Below are 20,239 nucleotides of genomic sequence, written 5' to 3'. Positions count from 1 at the left end.
TTATAAAGAAGTAATAAAAACATGTAAACCTTGGGATGAAGAAAGCAAAGGTATTAAAGGAAATAAATTACATAATTTCACAGTGTCCTTCCTGAAAAGGATTACATACTATTAAAGAGATACCAATAATCCAACCAAACATCCTCATTGTTATTTTAGGCCCAAATTTTCTGGTTTTGATGGATGTTTTATCTGTTAACTAATACACAGACAAATGCCATACTCTGATCAATGACTTGGAAGACTTAGAGGCAGTAACTAGTCATGAAAAAAACCACAAACCCAGTACAAACAGAAATAATTTATCTGGTTTAAACTAACATTTTCATTACCTATTTTATTTAGCCAATATTTAATTCCAGTTATCATATGAAATCAATAAATAATATTCCATATCAGAGTGACTCATACTGCAAAATTTTTCCAGGGGCCACAGAACAAAATCGTTTGGCAGCAATGCATTTGCAAATTAGGTTGGAAGAGAAAATTATCAAGGAAAATGGATAACTTTCTTCTAGAAAAAGTCTGAAGAATATCACAAAGTATCAAACAAAACTAGAGCAACAAATAATTAGAAGCTTGAGATATTCTTTGCCTCAAAGCCTTCCAGTAAAACTAGGAACTTCACTTTTCAAAGATTTTTGGCGACTCTCCTTCAAATTACTAAGGATAGTTTAGTCCTTTTTATGATTTTCATTCTGTGATTGTTCTTTTAGTTAATAGAGTTATATAAAAAATCAAAATATTCAACTGTGCTATATAGTGAGAATGATGAACAAAATCTATTTCTGATGGTCTTAAAACATAAAATTATACTGTATACTAGTTCATACTCCTTCATAGATTGTAATCCTGTGTCCACTGGAACTGACAGTTAATTACTAAATATGACTCAGTAGTCTATATAATGAATGAAGCAGAAATAAGAATGAGATTTTCACATCCCATGATGAAGAGATAATGTTACAGTAATGAAGATCATCTTTGACCCTTAAATAAAGAAAAACTTCTACATGTAAATATTTTAGTGAATAAATATCAATGTTTGAGTTGTCATTATGTAGTGACTTTTCACGTTTTAATTCAGAAACAAATTCAGATACAGATCTTAATATTTGAACTATTTTAAGTAAAAAAGGCTATAATTTCATGAGGTTGTAATTTTAAGTATTAATGTTTAAATGCTTATTATGCTAAAATATTATATGTAGGCATGATTGAATAGTATGTTTAAATAGTTACACATATTTTTATAGCTATATGGACTAAGCAGCATTACGGACAGTTTCTTGGTTAGTTAAATTACTAGCAGTTTTACATATTACCATCAAAGAAGAAACCGTTTAGTTTCATATAGCTCTAAAATAAAAAATTAAGCAAGTCTAACCTAACAGATGTGACTAATGAAATTGAAAGCACTGTGGAAATGGTAAGTTTGCTGCATGACATTTATGTTGACACTGCAATCAACTACACATTAGGAAATTCATAAATGTAATGTCCTTCTATTTAAGGGCATTTGGCAGGCAGCAACGAAGATAATTCTTTATAAATTAGCTGGGTTCCCCATTGCTAGAAGCAGCTTTGGAATGGGAGCAATCCTAAAAGTAACCATACGTATCACTACCTTATTCAGAATCAATGTCTTAAATTCAAAAATATGTCAACACAGTATCTTTTATGCTTATTGCAGTAGGTCACTGTAAAGCAATATTATTATTTATTTTTTTTTAAACTGGAACCCTGAATATACTTCTCAAATCATAATTTCTCTGTATGCCACAGCTGTTAATCATTTTATTATTGCAAAGCTGGAAAGGGGAAGAATATGGCTGACTGCATATTTTCTGGCTTACTGCACTGGAAAGACATTGTGTAGCATCCTTCAGAGTAAGAGTTTTAGAAGCCTGTCCTGCTTAATCTGTTTAAGTGTACAAGATTAACTTACAGTATTGTTATTCAGAGGGGAAAGTATACGTAATGCAGCAAACAGATGCTGTCTAGGGTCCCACTGTACTCTGCCTACACATGAAACACAAAGGCAGTCCTTACTCCAAAGATGGTATAATCCCACAGGAGTATGCTTTCTAGCTTTTCTAAGAAAAAAATAGTTACATACCTGATATAAATAATCCTCAAATACAAAATAGTAGTCATCGTTGCTTGCTGTCAGCTTTACATCCTGTAATCAAAAAATACAGCAGTTTGAAGCCAAAAGACATCTTTTCAGACTCCCATAGAAGCTAAACTTAACAGTGATAGAAGACACTGTTTCACCATTGAATCATGAAAGAGCTGTAGTTAAGCATATACTCCACATTTTACAATTTAAAAATGCTATATTAACTTATTATTAAAATATTCAGAATTGAAACTTGAAATGGAAGCACTCGGACCCCAGTGCTTTCTTCCTCACAAAAACAGTTATTCCTTCAAATAAAGTTACCGTTTCTTTATGACTTAACGGCTCAACTCAAACAAATGTCTTACACAAGAGCCAACACAGGCACAAGGAGAGAGTTTACAATAATAAATTCACACTAATTATTCTTACACTCCTTAAAACCAAGCCATCTAACATTTTCTTTGTTAAAAACCAAAGATACTGGTGTGATGAGTATATAAATCACTTAATCACTGTTTAGTGAATCACTTACTTTGTAAATAAGGCTGTCCACTAAAAGGTCGTGCTGAATCACATTCGACTTAAGCTGTTCATAATACAAGATATCCTAAAATGAAAATATTATCATAAGTCTGAGACACAACTTTATTTTTAAACTAATGAAGCCAATTTTTAACAATTTAAAAAAATAAAAGGCAAGAAAAATCATAAGCATGTATTCAGCTGAAAAACCCACTGCATAATTTATGAAGCATTCTACCACTATTTATTCTACCTTAAGCCCTAAGAAATAAGGCAGATATTTGAGACTTTATAAAATTACCTCCCTTTAGATAATTAATAAAACAAGAACGAAGGAACTAATTCAAATCAAAGATCTGTATATTCCAACCTTCAGGTCTCTACAGCTAAAACCTTTTCAATGCTCAAAATCATCATGTTTTTTTTCTTTGTTACCCTCTATTTTCATGCACCTCTCCATTAATAGGTTCTGTCATATCTTCTAGCATTAGTGAGTTGCTGCAAATATTTGATAGTAATCTAATATGAATTTCCAAATAGTATAAATTTGTGAAAAGATGAAATGATAAATATATAAAAAAATCTTGTGAAGAATACGAAGAAGTTGGACCTTTTTTTAAACTCCAATTATTTCCTTAATGTCTACAGAACATACACAAGGGTGAAATGATATGGAACTATCAGAACAAACACTTCTCTGCTTTTGCTTATTCTATCCCTTTCTTCTTAGAAAGAGCTTCCAAAGGAAACAAAAAATTAAATATCGCGCTATCATCATGTAACTTCTAAATCCCTAAATACCTCTCTGTCATTATGCCTACAATTGAATACCTCAGTTTCAAATGGATTTGGAATAAATTTATAAACTAAATCAGCAGTCCCAAAGCTCCTTCCCACTTCACAGAACTATTTTGAATTCAATATGTCTCTACAGGCATCACACAAATGCTTGTATATTCCAAGTTTTACGTAGTATTTACTGCCAATTTCTTTGCAAAAAAAGGTAAGTCTGGACTAAGGATTTAAAGAACAAATGGGAAGTAAGATCAAATTTCGAAAAGGAGAGAACAGGAAAAAAGTGAAGGCTGGGGAACATTGTAACTGTTCTTTGCATTAATCCAAAACTGAGAAGTGGTGAATATTATACACTTAGAAATTATTAGAATTAATACATTATGAGACTGTTAAGTTGAAATGAGGACAAAAGCTGTATTTATTAAGTACTGATAACTACCACAGGGAAAATATTTACATTTTTCTTTCTGAGAAATAAAAAGGGGAGGTATAAATAGTACACTATTTCTTTATGAAGGATCAGACACAAATATATACTAAATGTAAAGTGATTGCAGCATGAATGTATCACTGTTCTTAAGAGCTACAGAGAACTACTCTAATATTCAAGTCACAATTTTAAAGTATCAATACTGTAGTCTAATTAACTGTAACACTGCCAAATGAATAATATCTAAAGTTTTTTTTGCCATATCAAATGACTGTATGTATTAGAACAGAAGGAGCTAACAAAAAAACCCCCTCTTCTTTTTCATGCTAAGCAGATTGCATGATTAACTGTTTCTGTTGTACATGGAAGTATTCCTGTATAAGAAAGGTACAATGAAACTCATGACTACAAGGGTACTAGATAATGCAACTACTAATTTATTGTAACTTGGGAAAGAGATTCTAATAACTTCATCGTTTCCTGTTATCATTTCATAGTTTTTAATTCTCTAGAACTGCCTTGAACAATTGCTAAAGGCTGTCTGGAAGTGGGAGGAGAAAGTGGTATGAAGGAAGAGAGTAACCTTTTGCTACACACATATAGAGCACACTTTAAATTTATACGCAGAAACAAGTTTTCTTCTTAAAATACTTTCACCTGAGGTCACACAGTGGCTCCAAGCCACAAGTTAACATTATCACTAGTCCAGTATTTTGTACTACCCTTTTCCTTCCTGAATTAGGAAGCCATTCAATTATGTTTTACATTTGCTTACAAGAGTCCATTTTCCTGTTATTATTAAAATTATTGTAAAACCACAACTACAAAGTAATCACTTAAGTACATAGTCCATTCATCTTAACAGTCAGAATAACTTGGTATTAAGTTGAATTGCTGCTGTTTTATTCACACTTAGAATAGACTTACTGATTTGGCATGCAAAGAATGACTTCACTGAATGTATGAAGAACAGATTTCTGTACAAGAAAAAAATTCATAAATGATGCTCTACTGTACTGACATCATGAGTTTAGAGTGCTAGTTTCAGTGCAGTTGTGTTTATGGTATCATAGTGAACTATGATTGCTATGTTATTAATCTCTAAAATATTTACTAGCTTCCTATGCCTTAATTCAACTGCATTATTAATTGAAGTGTAAAGAATCATGTTAATTGCAACTATGTATAAATTACAGTTTAGTATAGCCAGTGAACAGTATCTTCCACTGAAGAAAACCAGAAAACCACTGAAATAAATTTAAATGAAATAGTTTTAATCAGAACAGAGTATTTGGTATTTGTTAATCCAGAATGACACATGTATTTAAAAGATTTTGTAAAATTTCTTTTTGTTTTAGCAAAGGAATCAATAAAGCTGAAGTGTAGAAACTTTCCATTTCTCACCCTGCAGACTTGTGTACCCACTTAAAAAAAAAAAAATCTACTTCTTAGAATATAGGGCAAATATTGCCTGAGTGAGAACAGAGATTTGAATCACTTAGCCTTAACCAACAGGATGTACAATTTCCGAAATATATTTCCTTCCCAATTTTCCTCCTTAATTTGTTTTAATTGGTGTAAATAATTCAAGCAGTTAAAGTGGTAAGACTAAGCAATCTGATGTTTAGGGCACTGTCTTAGAGAGCAACTGAGCTCAGATTCTGCAGCAACTCGCAGAAACTGAATGGAAGTTCGTTATAATCCAGTTGAAGACTTTCTTCAGTATGGTTTTAAATAAAAAGGGTAAAGAGTTTATCACCTTTTCTTTTTTCATAAATAATAGTTCTTCCTTTGCTCTTACAAAAACCCAGTAGGCTGACTTGGTCATTTCTCAGAAAATAAAACACCGTTTGCTGTCACTGTTATAATTTCAGCATGGAGTAAAATTTCAAACACAACTCAAAACTCTACCCTGAAAAAATGAAGAGCAAATTTACATTGCAAATATTAGCAGAGTAAAACAGTACTTAAATATTTTAACAGTTAAATAATTTAGTAAAAAGACCAGAAGGCCAAGCTGTCCATCTGAACTAGAACTCATGAGAAAAAGTTTGGAAACAAATCAGAAATTATTAAAAAGGGACTTGTAATGCAAAAACATTCCTAACCATTCTAGGAATAACAGTTTTAATTCATCACTTGTCATTCATTTTCTGTTAAACTGTGATTGTTGTGATGCAAAATCAAAACAGGGCTTGGGAATCACACTGGTTTTTTAGATGCAACTTGACCACAAGTAGATCTTGCCGATGCCTCTTAGTAAGACAAGAGGCTTGTGATTCATGCTGTATTAATAAATTTATTCCTTATGTCTGAGTCATAAACAAGATTGGTCACAGATTTGCTTTCAAGCCACATGACCCTTTTGCTCAGTGATCAGTTTTTCTCACTTACACAGTGAGAAATGTTTTTAAGAACCTCACTCAGGCTTCAAAAAAGATTCAACTCTTGTTTTACTATTTTATTGGTTGCATTTCTTCCTCTAGATGAGACAACTGACTACTACCAAGTTTCAGGAATGTCCAAAAATGTGGCAGGTTTCTTAGCCTAAAATGTTTTCATTTATAAAACCAAAATCTTACCATTTTCATCTGATTCAACCTTTCTTCTCTGTCTGCCAAATCTTAATGTAACCTTGATTTGTAAACTTTTTACTTTTTAAAAATGTGTTGCATTTTTATATAGACCATAGCTTTTCTCAAAATAATATATAATTTTTTATACTACACCTCCAAACACACTCATCTTTGCAAGTCGAAACAAAGTACATTTCAGGATTGCAGTGCCCAGCCCTCTTGACCTTACAAAGCCACATACCAAAATTTCTACCCAAAAAACTCATACTGTATCCACCCGAGAGCATAAGGAAAAAGGAGCTCTGAAAGTAGCTCACAGGCAAGAGCAAACAGTATCTTTCAGCAGTACCCAGCAAAGCTAGTTTAAGCAGAATCTGGTGATTCACCTTCTTTGAAATTAAGGTTTAGATTACTCAGCAGCCTCTGTGCAGGCACAGTCTACCTGTGGCCTGTCATGAAATCCCTGGCACAGGAGCTGCACTCTCACTGCTGAACTGTAGGCAGCTCATGATTCATTTTTAGGTTACCTCATCATTTGATTGCACTATCTATACTTGCCTCTCAAATCTAATACAAGAAATGGGTGGGTGAAGCATCAAACTAGGAATATGAAGAAAGACTGACACTGGGGAGTCTAGAAAGGAGACACTAAGATTTGTGGGAATTGGATTAAACCTAAAAAATGGTAACCAGCATTAATTAGGTGAGCTGTAGATTTTGGAACAGAAGTACCAGAAACAAGTACAAAACAAAAAACTAAACATTCAATAAAGAGATAATGGACGAAAGAGCTAAAGAAAGTCCCTCCTGGCAAATTCTAGAAGAGGACCCAAAGCTTATTCTCCTTTTACCAGACATCTGTGAAATCTACTTGTAAAGTACACCCTTCTCCAGTCAAAGATGATGACAGTCCATTACTGCTACTGGCTTCTCAGCTGTTTGAATAGTGCAGTGGGTACCTTCGGCTACTGATTCTAATCTAAATAACCCTACCGATAAGGCACAGAGTTACATCATGCTCCATTATGAACTTACCACCTCACCTATTTATTAAGTTTTTAAACCTAGGAAATTACATTCAGTAAAAGCTGTAGTAAAGCAAAGCATTACTAATTTCTGCATGCCAGAATTTTCAGAATTAAGATTGATTTTCAACTTAAAAAAAAATAGAGGAAAAAAGCCTGTAAGATAATGAACAATTCTGGTTTTTAAGCACTGCTTGAATAGCATGCAGTGAATAAACAATAGGGTAACACACCGAACAGAAGGAAAAAAAAAAGTTAAACAGATTCTCAGTAAATGTGTGCCATCCATTTTGTGCAATAAATGAGGCAGACATCCCACAGGAAAAACTGTGCTTTTGCGATTCAAGAGCATACGATAAAATATATATATACACAGCAAATTGAACTGCTTGCACAGGCAATATTAACTGTGACACTGTTCAGCTTTTAAATGTTTGGCTTTGCAACCTTAAAAATGCTCTTTTAACACAGTTTCTCTAAAATGTACCATTACAAATGACAACTAATAAACAATTCATTGCCAGGAAATGTGTTTACGCATTTCTAAATAATCCTGCATATAGAGCTTAGAGTTTATCATTTTTACGATTACGATGCTAGATTGCTAGTATCATCCCTTGCTTGGCTGTATATTAGCTTTATGCAGAGGCTGAAGTTTACTGAATAAAATTTTCCAAACAACGATATTGGATGCTAACACACAGAGTGCTGCCCATACTAAACTCTCATAATGTTTTACATTAAAGAAAGGAAATTCACAGTGCTTAGGAGTTATAGATTCATACAGCTACAAATATAATAGAGTCTAAACTGCAAACCAGAAATATTACAGCAAGAAATCTCTGCAACCACACAATTCAACTTCAGCAGAGAAACAGTACACAGGAGGTAGAGAAAAGAACTGTTAGATAAACCAATAAAGTCTATATGAAATACAGCAGATCATAAAATAGCTACATGTATCTGAAAACTGCTTTGCTATACTTTACAAAAAATAAAGCGGTATATTCAGTACATGCAAGAAGAACGTCTCAGGGTGTTAGCATTCTGGCAGTAGTTACAGCCTTACTTCTGTGAAACGCTAGTAAATGCAATGCTTAAAATGAACTATGGACATTCAGCTTATAGCTATAGTAACCGATGTGCTATCCTACCTGATCTATGGGCATTCTGCTAGGTCTCAGTCAGAAAGCCTATCGCTTTAGTGCATTTATATTTTTAGTACTCAAAGTCCATAAAACAACCGTAACTTAGAGCCCAGGATAACGAATACTGTACTATGCTATGCAAAAATGATCTTGGAAAATAAGATAAAAGGCTCCGATGGCCTTCTTTAGAAAATACAGTTTCAGTTTAGCATGATAGAAAAACATTCATACGCACTTACTTCACCAGCTTAGACGAATTTCTCCAACATAGTTTATCGTGTTCACAGACGTAATAATTTCTGTTCTTTGTGGGGAGGGAGGGTGGATTTCGTATTTTGCTGTTTTCTAATCCTTTATTTCAACAATCTCAAAGTAGTGACAAATTTGCAGTCTGCATCCATCCTTACTTACCACTTTTTCTTGACGTTATCGTTACCATTTTCCAACCACTTATCATCATCTTTCTCGACTTCTTTCAGCATCATCACAACATATTGTCTCACCAATAATTCCTTGCACACAGTCTACTCAGTTCAGTCTCAAGGCTCTGGACCGTGTAGAATGTCTCCTAAAGGAGACTGTCTACTGCACTGAATCTCAGAATACTGTATGCATATATAGTTTATTTTTCTTCTTCATCTATAGTTGACAAGCATCATTTGCTAAGTGCATAGAAAGTCATCTCAAGGTAAAATATTATGTCAATGAGAATGTATTAGCTGCCCTGACATAAGGGTCCACATGCATCCTTGCAATAAGTTGGAGCTGAATTACCATTTATTACACAGTAAAGGCATATACATGAGCATTGTGATCAAACAGCTAGTGTACTGTCCTCTAGCTTACCTAACAGTAAATTGAGTGAATACCCTCACAGCAGAGACTAACCTTTTGAGAACATCTAAAATATTCACACTTCATGCATAGTATAAACACATATTAAAAACAACTATAAACTAGAGTTAACTTTTAAAGGACCTAACAGTGTGGCTGACAAATATATTAATAGACAGACATAGCTTCTTCCTCTTTAAAAAAGGTAACTGTTGAAAGTTGTCCATGTGAATTTCAGGAAATGGACTTTAATAAATCTATTTCCATAACAACTTATGCTTTACATTAACATAAAAGGAAATATTTTATCTTTTTTCTGATTATTATCTTGACTGTCAGTCATCAAAACAGAAGACCTGGCTTTTTTATTCAATTATTTCATTTTCCACATTAAGATAAAAATGCTCTTAGAGCATCCAGGATTTAACAGAATATAAACAGATGCAATGTAACCAACAACATTAATTTCACACCTCTAATATTCTCGCTCTTATAAAGAGAAAGACTTCTAAAATTCAAGGTGTCCCAATAACTTAAAATAACATAAAACCAGTGTTTAGCATCTTAAGAAAGATGTGTAACATTTCATTATTATTTCAATAGCTCTTTCTTCTACAGAAAATTCAATCTTTTATTTACTAGAAACAAAAGCCTATTTTATTTTTTCAAAAAGGAATAAACTAAGTTATTCTAATACTAGACCAAATAACTTCAACTCCTTAGGTAAGCCGTCAATGGACAACATTTACATTTGTTTTCAAGGGCAAGATCTTATCATTGTACTAGGTAGTTAGCAATAAGTGCCTCAGTATTAGAAGAAAATGGCTACATCCTCAAAGGACATGAGATGCTGTGAAATTCTCACATTTATGAGCAAATTTACATATATGCACGTTATTTTTTATTGCAATAAAAGCCTTGCATCAAAAGCATTCACAATTCTGCAAAGATTTAAATAGGGATTTAACTTTCTATGGTACGTTAGATATATCGACTATAGCATGGCTTCGGATACTGCAAAAGATTTCATTGTCAAGGACTTGAGTCAAATATAACGTACTGTGAAAAACTGCTGCTGTACAAGGGAGTATGAAAACAATCTACATATTACTAGTTCCTCTTTATGTCTTTTTGATTGTACATATGTAGAGTATATGCAACAATATAAAAAGCAATTTACAAGATATGTACATGCATATGATGACAGGTTCAAATAGCCGGAAAAAAGGTATAGCACATCATCTTTTTATAAAATTTAGCAAAGATAAGAGAGGTTCAGTCTTCTTTCCAGGACTTTTTTCTTGTCCCCTTCTGAAAAAGGAAATATAGGAAAACCATATAGGAAAACCTCAGGAGCTGGCCAGATGGATTGAATAGTTTGTTCTACAGTATTTTGCTCATATATCTGTTAAAAACTTAGGGAAGAGCCTAAAAGACTTCACCACAGCATGGAGTTTTTTACAGGCATGTGTATATTTCTCATAAAATGTTTATCAGTTTCTGTGACAACTCAGTAGAGCATTTCTATTTTGGAAAAAGATCACTAGAATATATGTGCTTGCACTTTTGTGTTTTCACCTAGTCTTCATGTTTTACTCTCGCTTTGCTCCTTACCTCTGGCTGATTAGAAATATTGAGAATGAGGGCCCACAGATCGGCTCGGAGTGCTGTTGGACATCCCTGACGAACATATTGTTGAGCTGCAGCACTATCTTGCTCTGCTAAAACTGTAAGAAAAAAAGCAGGTAATGAATTGATGTAGTTTAAGACTTCCAAAGTTTATCAAATTATCAAATACTTTAATTTTTAACTTTACAAACTGGTTTACCATGCGCTAAGCGTTAGCTAATGGGAAAACATCTAAAACGTCTGGTTTCCACAATGCAATTTTGAAGTAGTTCCCTGGCAAACAGGGCAATTGATATTAATAAGCAAAGCTGTACTACCTTCTGTCATAAAATAGCACTTAGTATGTATCTATCACTATATAAAGGCCAGTTGCAGCTGGTAGGCTGGCATCAAGCAGAACAAGCAGCTGTATATAGCCACCAAATACTCCTGTTTAACTATGAGCAGTATCTCCCTTCAAATCGGAGATTGCCATTTATTCAGGTTTTTTGTGTCTCTCCTATTTTTATGTTAACTATACGAATATCTTCACAGGTAACTCTGGGGCAAGAATTTTCCATTTCAGAGTGTACTGTCGTGTTCTCTTGTTATTGGTTTACGTACTCTGGAGGATAAAGACTTTATCAAAAGATTTTGTTTTTCCTTCAGACTGATGTAAAACAAATACTCTACTGTTGACAGGTTTGCTTAGATGGGTCACTGTTGTGAAGCTTTAGACTATTCTGTCACAAGGGCCTCATCCTGAATACAGTACTGTACATACCTTAGAGCAGATTATCTCATTCCTTACTTAAATCTATAAACTTGAAAGACATGCATCTTTAGCTATCCTAATCTGGTAGAAGTGTTGTTTCCCATTGAGGTTATGTGATTAACTGTACCTTCATACCTGAAATGTCTTTCATAACAGAGAGAGTAGTTGGGAGAATATTTCTGTGAGATTATCTAGACATTAGGTTGATGTTGTGATGGTACTCAGAAGTTGCCAAATCCATATCCTCTGATTTTTCTGAAGTCTCTCAGAAACAACTTGCTTTTCTAGATTCCACTAAATTCAATATTCACAATATCTGCCCTGACATGACTTAAAATGATGAAGTTTAAAATTAACTGATTTGTCTCTCCTTCCCTTTCTTCTTAAATACTGAATAGACCAGTCTGCCAATTTTCTGTTTAACCTGCAGAGCTCTAATACAGGCGGTGTGTGATCTTTTTCTTCCTAAATGAAGAGAGCAAAAAGAAAAAAAAACATTCCTACGTTCCCCACAAAACTTTAGAAAAGACTGTGATTCATCTCAGTGTCCACGAGCGTTTACCTTATTGTTTGTTACCAAGACACAAAATATTAAAAAGTAGTTTTGCTATATACAAAATAGGTTTTACTAAATACAATAAAGAAGATTCCTCAGACTTGGCAATACATCTAACATAAAAGCAAAATCAATACATCAGTGGCAACGAAAGTCATAACCAACACCAAACAGAGCATGCAGTGAGATTCCCACTGAATGAACTGCGATTCCAGTTTATGGTCAAGACTCTTAATTTACATTTTTACAAAATTTTGTGCCTTTGCATGTAGGAAAAGCTAAGACAATCTCTGTAATAGAGGTTGCTCTACACAGACAAGAGACAAGGAGTAAGAATTACACTGTGGAGTTGAATGACTGGCTCAGGAAGTCTGTATAGGGAATTTATTTGGAAGAACAGGAAAAGAACAGAGAGATGGACAGTACCCTAATGAGTTGCTCTTGGATCAGAAAACAGATGATGAGGGATAGGAGGAGGACTGCAAAAGGAGAGGTAAGAAAGGTCACTGTTTTGTTACTGCAACAAAAAAAAGGGATGAAGGACTTTTGGGATGGTATCCACTATTTTTTTCTTTGATGGTGATAATGTTTAGCAGGAATCACAAGAGACAGTAAGGAGAAGATATTGATGGATTTCAAACATTCCTTGTATGTTTCTTCTATAAGCAAACTTGAGCTAATAAATGATTATTTCTTTTATCTTTCCCATTTTTTGTAGGTTATTTCTTAACCTACAAAAAAACCTGGAACTTCTTCAGAAAAAGCAGCATACAGGGACAAATGAGTGAATTTTCCATGGTGGCTAAGTATTGCAATATTTAGCAAGTTCTGCAATTGCAAATAACAATTAAAAAGACTCTGTTCTGATGCACAGGCGTAAACCCCATTACACTAACGAGAACTGTGTGTGCAGAGAAGGGAGTCCAGAGTCTTTTGATTTTAAAATGAAATTCAGTAGTGGCATAAGTTAAGTTATCACCAAAAAGTTATGTGTCTCTGCTTCCTGTTTCATTTTTAATGAAATATCTGTGGAGCTATTTATCTGGTAGCTACTGGTAGACTGCAAATGCTTGCTTTTCTGTCTCTGTCTAAATTACAATGGTATTACTGACTGTCTCTGTCTAAATTACAATGGTATTACTGACTATGCTTTGTGTTAGTCTGTCTAAATTGTTAAAATTCTAAAAGGTATATGTAATTGAGCTAGAAATTTACTAACCATATTCCTAACTACTTACAGTTTATTACAGATGAAAACAGATCCATACCTTTCTGTCCAACACGTACATGTTCATTTTCAAAGAACTCTAGAAAATAAAGAAATAGAAAAGAATGACAAAAATTAAATAAAGATAATCCAGCTAGTAATGTATTTTATATTTTTACTACACACCACTACATTCAGGTAATTTTTACTGCTAATGTCACTAAAAATTAACCTGCATGAGCATCAGTGTTCTTTTTCAAAAACTAAGAAAAAATAATACTACAGAATTTTTTATTGTCTGAAGGACACAAATACCAAAAGTAGCACTATACTGTATGAACCTAGACTTTCAATTAGGTAAGTTTCCATTTAAAAAGAAAAATCACTAGATACTATAATGTTTTCCATTTTTATATGGAAAGACCATTTTAAAACCTGTTTCTACAGGAATAAATGCATACATGGAAAACCAACAGAAATTATGCACTATTTAAGCTACTGAATATTAATATATGGATATTTTCTGTAATATTTTCTTAAAGACAGTTATTTGAAAGATGTTTGTATATATGCCTGTTAGCTGGATTAACATTTATTGATATTTTCTGTATTTTTGGAGACAGGCAATTTTGTCCTCTAGATCCTGAAGTGTTCAAACACACTGAAATTAACATATTTTCAACTTAAGGTGATGATTTTAAACCTTCTCCAAACCTGACCCTTCATATTTGCAATGTTTTCTATTATTAGCTATATTTTACTAAGTAAATCACTACAATCATAGTTACAGAACAAATATTTATGGTTTATTATGGAAAAATACACAAATTACTTGATAATTGCAAAGTATTCTACTCATTAGTGTTCCATTTAAATGACTGAAGCAGAGCATTAGCTAACCAGGAGGCACTTGTGCTGAATCATCAATACCCAGCTGTCCTATATTTAAGCCTAGTTCACTGAAGTCTTCTTTCTGAAAAGAAACAAAACCATAAAATAGTAATTAACAAGGTTTAATTCTCTAAATCACTAGAGATTTCTTCTGAAAGGCTTAATGCGAATATTTTCTAAACCAAACGTAGTTCTTTTAAATGTATATATATGAAATATGAGCTGAGGTTTTTAAAGAGAAGAATCTCACATCAATTCTTACTCTAGTTTTAGTTATAGGCCCCAGTTTTCATGTCAACTATGAGCTACACCTGGATGTAATAAAGTGGTGAACGAAAGATTAGGTTAAGGATATCTAATTCCCAGCTCTTCCCCAACTCAGGTGCAAATTTTTCTACTAGCATAAAATCCTCAAGAGATTTATCAGTGAAGCATTAAGAAGAGCTCTCCTATTTTCCAATTATAATACTAGTACCCAAGCATTACCTTTCATTTACAGTCTGACAATAAAGGGATTTAAAATTACTTTGAGAAGAAAATTTGAAGCTAACTAATTGTCAGGTTAGGGATCTTGTACAGCATGAAATAAAACTGTAGAATTAAGATAAACTACATATTTAAAATTTTCTTGTACAGAAAAAAATAAGTGAATAACATGTACAGAAGTATATTTTTGGCACAAATCAAAGCTGTGAGGCATAAAATGAAAAATTCCCTATTGGCAGATAATTTACTGTTTATGTTTTACTTTTCATTAAAAATGTATTTTCATAAAACTTTTTTATGCTCTGTTTTTTAAATACGTCTTTAGACTGATTTTCACTTTCAAAAGGAGAAACTTATCATTATATTAATATTCTTCCTTATTGTTTAGAATCTTATTCATTAGCAAGGAAAAATAATTCTTACAGAAACCTCTTGTAAGAAAAAATATACTTACCAATTCTGGAATATCTTTAACTTTCAGAGGAACCTGAATTAGCCCCAGATGACTTCTGAAACTTGGCTGTTCTCCATTTTCATAATTTGGGTTTCGAAGATTCATCAGTACCTTAAAAATGGTAGCTGTGTCATTCCTTGCATATATTCAGAAATTTACATTCAGAACTCTTCGTAACATCATCAGTATTACAAACATTACATTCAGCATAAAACCATTTCCTGCAACTATCATATATATAAACCCAAATTATCAAATTATATCTCAACATTTTCAAAATCAAAAAGGAGCCAAATTTTTAAGGAAGCAAACATATTCTACTTTGAAAAGTAAGCTCAAATTATGAAATAAAAAAGCAAAAATAATTTTTTACATATGGGATTAAGTGCTGGCTATATAGTAATGTCTTGACTAAAATTCACTTCCTCATCAAAGCCATTCAAACGCCAAGAATATATTTCTGATGGCTACAATATCCAGGATATTCTTCAGTATTACTTTTTTCTGAAAGAATTTTTATCCATATTCTTACACTGACAATCCTATACAGCTTTCAATCAAAGTGCTACATAATTTGCTACTAAAATAATTTCTTAATAAATAACAATACACCAAATTATCTTCTTTTGTTTAAGATAAAAAAATAAATTACAGAATTGAAAATCTAAAGTAAGGATAAAATTTAAGAGACAAGGAATCATAATGTCAAGATAAGTAACTTCAATCTATAAAGGAATTTACAGTCTCTTACATACTGTTATTCCGTAGGTATAGATTTTGATATTACAACATTGAGCTGGCAAGAATTCTTTCTAAGATGAGTTTCCAGCTCTTATGAAATTCTTCCACAACATCCTACTTCTACAATTCTCAGTCTTGTAAGTATTCTAATACTATATAAACTCACTGTCACACTTGTAAATTAAAAGATTAATGTAAGAAACTGCAAACTCTAGAAAGAAAGCAGTATAAAAGAAAAAAAGAGTGACCTTGAGGATCACTGAATAAGGCTAAAATGAAGATGGATTTGTTCAGATTCAAGATTAAATATACAACTTGGCTGTTAGTACAGTGATGGAAAACAGAATAAATTAAAAATTTCCAGTATTATTATCACTAACTGAACAAGAGAAGCTCTTTAGAAATGTAATAAAATGGATAGAAAGTTTATTTGTGGATTCAGAAATGCATTCACAATTCATAACCATGAAACAATTTACATTTAAGTCTCCTTACCATAAATCTCCTCTACCACTACAAAAGACATTTCACTAAACTTGCACTTAATCATACTGAAATATTAATACATTAACTCTGACTGATAATTCAGTATTAGACTTCTAAGTTTTAGTCTGTAAATTAGGAGGCCATCTTAACCCTATAATTCTACACTGTCATCCTGCTCTAGACAACTTGTTTCCTGTATAACTCTCAGGATATACAGATACTGATTTTTCAAGTTTTATTTTCAATCCCATTTTAATCCAAAATCTCCTACTGTGTCACCATTAAGTTTACTGTCATCAACAATGTTTACTGTCCATCGTCCATGCCTAATCTAGGCATAGCTGGTAAAGCAACTTCTGTTCTACTAAGATGTTCTGTGCTTGAACCATACAAAACAATGAGTAATACTGTCATTTCTGACTTCAAAGATTCAGCAGTCACCATTTTTTTAATGGTTTGGTTTGACTACAGACAAAAGCCTCCAAATTCCATACAGTTCTGTTTCACATTTGATTTTTCACAATCTTCATAGATGACCTACAATTTCAACTGCATACAGGTCTACTATCTACGACCAAACAGTCTATCAGCTTCACATATTGCAATTTATCAGCTTAACGTATTGCAGTTTAAAATGTAAAACGATTTATGAAATCAGTTGGAGAAGTGCTCTCAGAGGAACAAAGTTAGGTCCAAACTGATTGAAAGAGAAAGAGAAGTTTACCACAAGTGCAATTTAAAAATGCAGTTAGAAAAAAGAGACAATAGCATTTTGTTTTGCAAACAAAACATGGAGTCATAAAAAACATGCCAAATTTCACTTGCTATAAAGGACAAATTGTCTGAAATACACCTAACAATTATTTTTCCCATTTCACATAAAAGACTATAACGGATGCAAGTCAATGGCTTAGTAATTGTTTCATAAATGCTTACCTCAAGAAAATCTTTAGGTGCATAAACAGGCCGGAAGAGACTTAGATCTGAAACAAGATTTCAATGATGCTATGTTAAAACCAAGCGATGAAAAAACCATGCAATTTTCCCATACCTGTAACACAATCTAGCAATTTCAATAACATATTAGAGTAAAGATTAAAATACTGTTATCCCAGATATGATGGCTACAACCACCGCATACTGTCCAAGATTATGCTATTGTTAGAGCCTTAGTTTTGTAAACCCCAAGTAAGGGCACAGTAGTCACAGGAAGCTTTTTACTTAATCCATGAGTCTTTAGATTGAACCATTCTTAGACATGGGAGAAATACGATATTCAAAAGAGGGTTTGGGTTTTTTAACAGCATAGATTGTCGAATTAAACATACTACTGTCAGATAAAAAATAGGGACTAGTCATAAACAATCCATGAAAAGTATTTGCCGTCGCAGAGGTGGTACTGCAATACAAACTAGTACCTTTGCAAAATTGTTTCTTTTAAGGAACTTGGATATGAACTAACTAAGGCAGTTAGCCTTGCTCTCCCAAAGGATAGTATGACTGACTATTCTGTGCAAGTGTTATTTTCATCTTTTGTTAATAAAATGTCTGAGCTTAATTATCCATAGTTCTGAACATTTTCTTTCTATTATCCTGCACTTACACTAAGAGGAGCTGTGCCCTAGCTGTATAAATCTCTAAAGCACTGGAACAAGTATTATACCAGAACCTCTCAGTGATGACTCAAAGTTAGTACAATAATTTGAAACAAAATAACAATGAAATTAATATTTATTTATGCATAATGACACATTACCAGTGAGAAAAAAAGACTGAAATCAGTTTATCTTGAAGTGATTACATTAACCTTTGACTGACAAATAAGATGTATATGCCATTTTCCTATGTACAAAAATTTAATGCACATAAATTTAGTTGACCTTACCTGGCTCATCAGTTCCCATTTCATTCCATTTATTAAGCAGTTCTTTCTGTTCATTTACAGGCCTCTGAAAGGCACAAGAAAGTAACTCTTCTTTTTTTAACAGAATGAGTAAAACCATGCCTATTTCAAATACATAAATGAAACACTTTAAAAAATAGATTGCACTAGCAATACAAACTTATCTTGCTTACAACTCATCCCTAGCCTGAAGGTATATTCTACTGTAGAAAGTCCAGGTTCCAGTTCAAGCAAACAAGGAGCCCATTAAATAGTTTCATGTGTTTACTAATGAATTTTAGGCTATTTAGTAGTCAGTTTCATATTACTGAAGATTTACTGCTCATTCCATAGAGCTGTTGGACTTTGTCATCAACTTCCTGTGCCTGGCACAGTCATGAAAAGCAAACACAGCTGCATCCTTTATCTCATGTGATGAACCATAGAGGTTCTGCTACCTATCATAGATATACAACAAGAGAAAAATAAAGAACAAAACATTCTAACATCATTCCCCAATTCCATGATCTTTCAAATTAAAGCCTCTAAATTAATAAAAAGCAGAACAAAACAAAACAGAGCAGAATGACAAACAAAGTTAGCAAGGTACCAGTATCTCTCTCTCCTAAAGTACCACTTCAACTATACCTTTCTCCAGCATACAAAATATATCTATACTGTGTACAGGCTATGCAGCTAGAAGTTATACAGCTGAGTCTGCACACAAAAATGCTCTATTAAGAGCAATGAACGTAGCAATTAGCTTTCCAACATGCTGCTCCCTCAAGAGGCTAAGTACTGCAACAGCAAAGAGGAAGATCTACCTATAAACTTCATCTTCTCCCAAGTTCAGCTGATGCATACATGACCACTATCCCTGAAAATTATTCTGTATTAAAATTATTTGGATACTGGCCTTGCAGCTCTTGATAACCATGTGTAAAATGAACACTACATTACAAGTGTGCAAGACGAGGCTAAACTTCCAAAAAATGTCAGCTTGGCAACAGAAAGTTAATAATACATTACCTTCTGTGCTAGTGGGATACTGAGTTCTGTGCACATGCTGTTTAGACTTTTTAGAATTCGCTTCTCCCAGCTTCCCTAAAACACACAAAAAAATTAAATTACATGGAATTTCTTTTTCCTCCAATTGCATTTATCATGTAATAACAGGCAGCTTTTTAAAGTCATATATAAGAAAGGATAGCAGGAGTGACTGACTGACATCTGTAAAAATATTAAGGGAATATTTACGTGCGTGTTTAAATGGAAACAATAGAGCAAACAGATTTCATCATTTACATCAGAATAAAGAATCAGAAAAATCAGTTGTTCACATTTCAAGTCTCCAAAAAGCATGTATTTCACAATTACTGATTTTCGGCATATGCCTAATGATCAAGCTTCCTTATATATCAACATTTAACAAATTTTTCAAGTGATTATAAGCAGGGCAATCAACTGTGTACGGGGAATGCCTTCTCTACTTTGTGACCTGAAGAAAGTGCAAGTCTTTCCCCACAAAAGGTATCTTAGATGTTCTCAGAAGTTAAAAAAGTTAGAAAACTGGTATTCTGTAATGCTCAAAACAATAGTTCTTCTAAAATAACGCTCAGGAAATAGTTCTCTAATCAAAGAGAAAACCAGAACTAGACAATACCTCAGTAGCAAGTGGACAGCTTAAAGAGCAATCAG

At 33.1% G+C, this 20,239-nt stretch overlaps 1 protein-coding gene across 3 annotated transcripts in view; it reads right to left on the bottom strand.

Moving 5' to 3' along the window:
* The window catches only part of TBC1D19 (TBC1 domain family member 19), a 53,867-nt gene that overhangs the window by 12,886 nt on the left and 20,742 nt on the right, over positions 1–20,239 (bottom strand). For 2 of the 3 annotated variants that reach the window (XM_075499882.1, XM_075499880.1), the window contains exons 5-13: positions 19,571–19,645; positions 18,545–18,608; positions 17,596–17,642; positions 15,433–15,543; positions 14,502–14,574; positions 13,663–13,701; positions 11,070–11,182; positions 2,658–2,732; positions 2,120–2,182 (exon numbers count right to left, since the gene is read on the bottom strand). In XM_075499882.1, coding sequence (XP_075355997.1) covers positions 2,120–2,182; positions 2,658–2,732; positions 11,070–11,182; positions 13,663–13,701; positions 14,502–14,574; positions 15,433–15,543; positions 17,596–17,642; positions 18,545–18,608; positions 19,571–19,645 — 660 coding nt within the window. The remainder of the gene's footprint in view (positions 1–2,119; positions 2,183–2,657; positions 2,733–11,069; positions 11,183–13,662; positions 13,702–14,501; positions 14,575–15,432; positions 15,544–17,595; positions 17,643–18,544; positions 18,609–19,570; positions 19,646–20,239) is intronic. The other variant, XM_075499881.1, reaches the window with a different exon arrangement.

The sequence above is a fragment of the Mycteria americana genome, chromosome 4, assembly GCF_035582795.1.
Source record: "Mycteria americana isolate JAX WOST 10 ecotype Jacksonville Zoo and Gardens chromosome 4, USCA_MyAme_1.0, whole genome shotgun sequence".
NCBI classification, from domain to species: domain Eukaryota; kingdom Metazoa; phylum Chordata; class Aves; order Ciconiiformes; family Ciconiidae; genus Mycteria; species Mycteria americana.
The sequence above is the reverse complement of the archived record's forward strand: the minus strand, read 5'-3'. Positions and strand labels throughout refer to the sequence as shown.